This window comes from Lonchura striata, chromosome 4, assembly GCF_050655825.1.
Source record: "Lonchura striata isolate lonStrDom1 chromosome 4, ASM5065582v1, whole genome shotgun sequence".
Taxonomy (NCBI): domain Eukaryota; kingdom Metazoa; phylum Chordata; class Aves; order Passeriformes; family Estrildidae; genus Lonchura; species Lonchura striata.
In genome coordinates this window covers 46821667-46829391 of record NC_140706.1, presented here as the reverse complement: position 1 = coordinate 46829391, position 7725 = coordinate 46821667, and the positions used below count along the sequence as shown (strand labels likewise).

The window sequence follows — 7725 nt, the reverse complement described above, 5'->3', positions numbered from 1 at the left end:
CTGTTGGAACTTTCCATGTGACCAAGCAAATTGTCATGCACGTAGATAGGGGTGTCAGTAAAAAGTGAGATCAAGAGAGGACCATGTAGAAAAGAAAGAAACAATTGGTCAACATACCAAGAATTGGTCTTAAACTGTGAACAAAGCATTCTTCTGATGCATTAAACAGAATATGGTGACAGCCTGCTGGCTGGTGCAAAATATATTCCATTACTAAACTGCCATCAAATATGATTATCCTTCCAATTGGATGTGGTGAAAAAGAGTTTTAGTTTTGCACTGCCAATAACCAAGTACACCCTGGAAGCCAGCCTCCAATTTTCTCAATGAAAAGGCCCACAACCTCAGGTGCTATGCTTCCACTGACACCCTGAAAGACAAAAAAAATTTATTTTATAGGATGCCCGTGTTACTTTACCACATTGTTGGGCTGTGCATTTGCTAATCCATCCCCTTCATTGCATTCAAGGAAAGAAGAAAATGCAGAAAGAGTTAACGAGACATGTTGGATGTGGAAAATGACTGCTCCCAAAAGAGATGTTTTGGTCCTGTGAAGAGGTAGGAGTAGCAGAGAACATGAATCACTTGACTAATCTGTACAAAATGGGCTTAGTGAGCTTCTGCTTCAAATCTTATCCCCACATTAGATAGCATTAAACCAGTTGTCATTAAGCTAACATTTCCAGATGCTCTGGTGAGCCGTTTGCCTGATAGCCCTGTTCCTCTTAAAAAAATAACTGAAAATACTTTAAAAACTAGGCCAGTACATCAGCAGAAGCAAATGGCTGGGATTTAATTGGCAGTTTCTAAAACTTACACTGGTTGAATTTGGAGCCTCAATGGGATAAGTTCAAGACCATATCAATACTATTGTCAATAATCAAATAGTTACCTGTTGCACTGACATCTAAACTATTCTATCATAATTTAATAGAGTTGTTCTTTAACAATTGGATTCTGTTATACTTTTATATTTAGGCATGATTATCTAATCTAATTTAATTGGCTTTCTTATTCCCCTCAGGGTTCTGGGCCTAGAAAGTTCATGTTAAATACTCTAATTGCTCTGAAATTTACTTGTCTTCTAAAATATGCTCCTATTTTAAATATACCCTAAAATCTAGTTCATACATATTTTCTCTTCTTTCATGAATTAAAAAATAATTCTGGTGTCCATGATTTGCACTTTAAAAGAGTCAATAATTAATCAAAATAATAATTATAGATTGAAAACAGGAAGGATGCAGTACAACAAACTGTGAGTTACATAAATAAGGCCAGGAGCACACATCAAAGCTTTCTGAGTACCTGCTAATCTCCAGAAGCAGAGCTGAAACCACTAACGATGGCATCAGCAGCACCCTACATGCTTAATATGTGGGTCCCTGGGTATCACTGGGGAGCAGTGCTCAGGTCAGTGAAGCAAAAGAGCATTTAAAGGCTCACAGACAGTGGGCCGAACCCAATCCTTCTTGCAGATGGTGATTTCCCATTGATGCTGTATGAAAATATTTTCTGTGCAAGTTAGCATCACTTGTGGCAGCAGCCACAAGGCATTCACATGCACCAGGAGAAGGAAGACTTGGTGTGGCAGTGGGAACACCACCACTGCCACCAGAGGCTGGGGAGCAGAAGTGATGGAAAAGTGTGCTTTGAAACCTCTTAGTCTTTCATGTGTCAGAGCCAGGTGGCAGGGTGGGATCCAGATCCATTAGTAAGGTCACATATGGATAGCAGAGGCCAGATGTTGATTTCAGAACACAGAGGCAGCTCTGCTTGTCAATATGCTCCTCAGCTTGGCAGGGAGCAGGGGTGTGGGATGGGAGCTGAAACAAACATCTCGGAGAAGTGTAATCCAGGGAGTGTTTCTCCATTCCTTCCTATCAACACAATGCTTAATGAAAAGGTGAGGGGCTGCCAGAGGTACCTTTTGTGCATTTAGATTTTAATATGGCAGATCTGCCATCACTGGAGTGCTGTTTCTGGCTACTGACAACCCATTCTATAGTCCCTTAGCTCTGGCTATTTCCTTTATTTTCTTTTGTCAGGGGTCTCCCAGAGGCTATTAAATAGATTTCACAGAACATTCTGAGTTCAAAGGGACCCATAAGAATCATTGAGTTAAATTCTTAAGAGAATAGCTCATACAGGGATTGAATCCACAACCTTGGTATTCTTAGCACCAAGCTTGCACCAACTGAGATAACCTAAGGTCAGAAAATGTGAACCAGCTCAGGACACGTGGAGGATGCTGATGGATGAATATGGGGAGGATCTATTAAGGGAGAGTTCCACTAGCTGTGTCCTTTTTTCCCTATGCTTTTCCTATTCCTAGGTACGTGTGGCCTGGTCCAGGGCCAGGAAGGCCAGTGCGGGTCAGCAGCGAGGGCATCTCGAGAGGAACGGAGCATGGCAGGGACAGCCCTGCGGTGCTCCAGGCATTCTGTGGGACCAGCCTTTCCTCGGGGAACTTTTGTGTCAGATACACGGTGCCACGTGCCAGTGTGCCCTGGAAAAGCCTGTAGGAGTGACTCGTAATTCAGAGCTTAGAACAGCAGGATGGGGAATGGCTGCTGGGCCCACAGCTACGTAATTACATAATGAAGCACAAACCATTCTTTCCCAGGACAGAAGCCGATATTTTAGTGAGACAGTTTTTCAGTGAAATACACAACAAATAAAACGACGCCCCCATGGCGCCCGTTGCTTCGGCTCCCGGTCCTGCCGCCGAGCGGCGCCCGCCCCGCTTCAGCCGTACAGTATGGCGCCATCTTGCACCTCCGTGCCGTACAACATGGCGCTGCCCGCTTGCCGCCCTGTATGGTAGACGGACCCCAGCGCGCAGGCGCTGCTATTTCTTCCGTTCTTCAGCGCGCCGCTATTTCAATGTTGACAGCGCATTTCCGCTTCCTCTTCCGGGTCCGGCGGCGCCAGGTATGGCGGTGGGCGGCCGCGGGCAGTGGGTGCGCATCCGCCTCCATCGGCGGCCCGGCGGGCGGCGGGCGCCATCCGAGGCCCTGAGGGGCTGCGGGGATGGACCGGCGGCGCCGCTGCTGCCCGGGTGTGGGCCGGAGCGGGGGCATAGCTGCCCGGCAGAGAGGCCGGGCCTGCCGAGGCCTCCGCGGTGGGGCTCCCGAGTAGGGCCTGCCTGCGTCTCCCGGGGCTGCGAATGGAGCTTATGTTAACTATAAAATAGGGCTAAAGCTTTGAGCAGTCTCTTGGGAGAGAGTGACATAATCCAGTCAGGATTAGGATGTTTGAGCAGTGTTCAAGTTAGTTCGGGTGAATCTTTGCGGATCATGCCCGCTGTCACGGGTTTTGTTGTTCTCTAGTATAGTCCTGCTGGCTGTCGCTGACCAGAATAGGCTTTAGTTTTATTAATATCGAATCGACAGCTGCTGATTCACATCTGGCTCTGTGCGGGTGATCCTGTGAGGTGCGAACTCCTGTGTGGTCATCGAGCTCTTAACTAGTGCCGCTTTGGTTTTGCTTATTTAGGGGTGAAAAATGGTGCAGCGCCTGACATACCGCCGTAGGTTGTCCTACAACACAGCTTCCAACAAGACCAGACTGTAAGTAAGGCCGTTTGTAAGGAGGCTTCCGTTGTAAACAGGGGATGCTTCAGTTTCCATTGTTACGTTATTAACTGAGTGTTTTTCTGCTGTGCCTAGGTCCCGAACACCCGGGAACAGGATTGTTTACCTTTACACCAAGAAAGTGGGAAAGGCCCCCAAGTCAGCGTGTGGTATTTGCCCAGGAAGACTTCGTGGTGTAAGTTTTGATTATAGACACCTAAGGCTGTTTCTCTGCTGCAACGTTTCTTCAGTACAAAGAGTCTTTCCAAGTATACAGTGGGCCTGTTTATTGTCCAGTTCTTGTTGAAGTAACCTTTTACTCTAAAATATTCAAATCAAATGTTGTATAGTTTGCTGGCAAAATAAGCTTTGGGAGCTCAAACTTTTTTTAATGCTTTTGGGGTTGCATTATTATTAAATATAAACTGTTGTTTTATAAAGTCTGAAATTTTTAAAACTAGACAGGGCAATTCTGTAGCAGGTTTAAAAACATGAATTGATTGGACCTATTAGACTTGGAGAAAAAAAGGGTAAGCCACGTTTAGAAAAGTATCATATTTAGAAAAAAGGAATTAATGTTCTTAAAGTATTTTTCATCAGAATGTTTTCTTGAAGTAACACCATTGCTTTTAATAGTTATGGGAATGCTTGAGTCATGTTGATCTTTGAGCAGTTCCTATCTTTAAAAAAACCAGTCTTTTTTATAACCAGTTTTTTAATGAATCTCTTGTTGAGCCCCTGTGGTGGAATGAAAAGATCAGCTTAGGAATGCTGAAGATGGTCCTTGCAATGAGCTGCGACCTCGGTCACTTTTTAGCATCTTGAATAGTAAACTTCAAGTGTTGCTGATTTTTTTTTTTTTTAACTATGAAAGTGATGTTGGTTTTTATGTGGCAGATACAAAAAACTACTGTCCTGTGACACACTTGTTTCTTTCTTGTTGTCTGTAGGTCCGTGCTGTGCGCCCCAAAGTTCTGATGAGGCTGTCAAAAACAAAGAAGCACGTTAGCAGAGCCTATGGTGGCTCCATGTGTGCCAAGTGTGTCCGTGACAGGTAATTTACAGAAAGCCAGCTGTATTTCTGGGATTGCTTCTTAGAAGATTTTTACATCTCTCCCAAACTTTGAAGGCTCTTGTGACACTGGTGTTGGGACATGGAGAGTGTTGAGTGTGGGGCACGTGGGGCAGTGATGTGTGTGATTTGGTCCCTTCCCTGCATGTGAAGCTCCTTTGTGGAGATGTCATGTTCTTCAGGATTTCTTACTGCACTGTTGCACTGATACTAAACAGTCAGCTCATGCTGGGTTTTTATCTTTTGAATTGACTGCTCATAGTAAAGATTGTTCTGTTGTCCTGTTTTGCCTTATGCAGATTTAATTGAATTTTTCACTTCTTTGTAGTGTTTTGGGATTCACAGATATTACTTGGTTGTGTGTTAAACAGCTTTATGTGGTTAAGTTTTAAAGCCTTTGCCAGGCCTCACTGAAGTAATTTTTATTGTGTAGTAATTTCATATCCTATGCTTCCTTGTCAAGTTTGAGGAGAAACATGACCATGAGTGTGTCATCTCTGTGAATGGTAAACAAAGCAGATCTCTGGGGTCAGCGGTCCTATGCCAAGGTTTTTTTCATCTGTAGTGCCAGCAATTTTTTTTTGTTTGTTTTTGGCATGTGTAAGTTCTAAGATAAATTACATTAGGTACCATTAAAGATAAGCAGTTACAGCTGCAGAGCAATAGCATAACTTTTCTGTGTTAAAAGCCACATTTTTTCTGAGTGTTTTCCCAAACCCTTTATGAGCTTGGTAGGTAGTTTTTAGTGCATGTTTTATTCTGACTGTGCCTAAACCAGAAATTACAGCTGCCTCCTTTCCTGTAATGATTAGGTTTTCTCTTGCACCTGCTTAGGCATCTTTGATAGGCTTGCATTGCAGAAGTAGCCATGTGTACCAGATACTTAGAGAAGGCATTTTAATGTTTAAGGGTAGCAGTGTGTGTGGCACACTTGTGCTGTTAAGTCAGAACCATCAAATAGTCTGTTGGTATGTGAATGCTGGTGCACAGATCTGTCCCATCTACCTGGTTCTCCTACAGGTCTTCCAGAAATAGTTGTATTTGGGCACAACTTGACCTGCTAGGTTTTTCCCTGTTGATGTGCAAGGAGTTTTAATCCTGACAGGGAAAGTATTCCTGGTTTTGATAACTGGATACACGTAGTTTCCTGTAGTTCTGAGGAAGAGAGCTGACTATGACTTGTCACACCAATTCTGACTTCAACAGAATTAAATTAATTCTCCAGTTAGGAGTTCTGCTTTTTGCCTTTGAAGTTTGTGAGGATGGTAAATTTTCCCATGTTCAGCCATCAAGTATTACCTTGCTTGCCTCCAAGCCACTTGCCTAAATTTGCAGGCACTGTAGGCTGCCATCCCCAAACTGCTACATTCATACAGTGCTACTGTCCCTGTCTTTTGCTGCTGGCAAGAACAGCAGTGGGTTCCCTTTTTATGTAACTGGAACTAACACCACATATGCAATGAATGTAGGAGATGGCAAAATTAATTGTAATACATCTTATTTTTGTGTTTTTACTTTAGTAGATCGACACATATCCTAAAGTAGTTTTTTCTTTTCCAGAATCAAACGAGCTTTTCTCATTGAGGAGCAGAAGATCGTTGTGAAAGTGTTGAAGGCACAAGCACAGAGCCAGAAGTCAAAGTGAATCTATTTGTAGTTTCAGCCCAATAAATGAAATCTCCACTTCTCTTGTGTCCTGTCATTCCATGTGTGACTCAAAGCTGATGGGAGCTGCTGCTTCTCACAGGTTGTACAGTGCAGAGCTGGGTTTTGCTGCAACAGAACCTGTAGGTCAGGATGCTCTGTTCAGTGCTGCCTGCTGAGAGGGGAATCAAACAGCTGGAAGGAAGTCTGGTTGAACAGGACTCCCAGCTCAGGCTCAGTCATGTCAAGGGATTGGAATAACTTTCAGCAATGCAGGTTTTCTTTCAGCAGCTGTTTATGAAGTCATTGGAGGACTTGGCTCAGAAGAAAATTCGGACGTTGAAAAAGAAGAGCAAACAAAAGAGGACAGCTAGTATAAGTGGTCTCAGGTAGAGTTTTTAAAAATTGTATGTGGTGTTATTCAGTGAGGGTGGAGAGAATAGTTTTAACTTCTCAAACCCAGTGCTGTATCCATGAGACAGTTGCCTTCTGCTACATCTGGATCTGGAAGAAAGCTGCAGCTGCTGTATCCTCTTAGGTCTTCCTGGGTCAGCAGTTACTGGTACGATACCAACAGAGCTCCAGGGCACAGGTAGGACAGACCTTTAAAGGCTTCCTGATTTAGAGTAGCAATTTGGGCATCTGGTAGTGAAATCTGAACCAAAGTTAGTTGGTTTATCATCAAGGATATAATTGTAATGTAAAAAGTGAAAATGGTTTTGATTTATTCTGTTTCATAGAGAACTGTAAATCTGTCTCAATGCTGTCCAGGAGTGTCATAACCCAGTCAGGATAATTCTTGCTTTGCCTGTATGTGCAGTGGTATGCCTCAGCTCTGAACTTTGAACTGCTTTTACTATATGACGGGCATCTATTTTTACCTGGTTTTAAGCAATAACTATATTTTCAAAAAGTAATGAGCTCTATCATGAGAGGAAGGAAGGAAGAGAAATAATAACTGAGCACAGTGGCTTACTGGGAGCTGTGAGGGGCTCCTAGGGTCACCTGTGGAGTCAGCTCAGGCTGTGGCTCAGATGTGTGTGCAGGTCACTGCTGAGTGCATGCTGCCTTTTTACCCTGCCTACCCTGTCAGCGATACAGACAGCCAAGGGACAGAGGACAAGGCTAAGTTGAAAAGCCGTTCTGGTGGCAGTAAGCTGGTGCTTGGGGTGAGGTGCCTGGCAACTCTCAGCTGCCTCCTGGGTGTGACAGCAGGAGGTGGCTCTGATCCAGGATAAGTGGCTTGGTAATACCATGCATAGTGAAAGGAGTTGTACCTCCCCAAGGATTTCTTCACTGAGTCCCAAGGAGTTAAAATAATTCTCAATATTCTCAAAATGGATGTTATAGCTTGAATTATGTGAAACATTTCTCCTCAGCTCAGGTGCAAAGGCTGTAGCTCATTAAAGGAGGTTTTGAGACATTAGTAGTCTT

At 43.8% G+C, this 7725-nt stretch overlaps 1 protein-coding gene across 2 annotated transcripts; it reads left to right on the top strand.

The window, feature by feature from the left end:
• The first annotated feature begins 2908 nt into the window (after positions 1-2908).
• On the top strand, positions 2909-6334 carry RPL34 (ribosomal protein L34). Of its 2 annotated transcripts, none has more exons than XM_021525486.4 (5): positions 2909-2934; positions 3499-3572; positions 3672-3771; positions 4526-4629; positions 6208-6334. In XM_021525486.4, the coding sequence occupies exons 2-5, from the start codon at positions 3508-3510 to the stop codon at positions 6290-6292; spliced, it is 354 nt and encodes a 117-aa protein (XP_021381161.1). In that variant the 5' UTR covers positions 2909-2934; positions 3499-3507; the 3' UTR covers positions 6293-6334. The 2 variants fall into 2 exon arrangements, with proteins under 2 accessions (XP_021381161.1, XP_085434233.1); XM_085578107.1 differs by having other exon boundaries at positions 2911-2963.
• The last annotated feature ends 1391 nt before the right edge of the window (positions 6335-7725 follow it).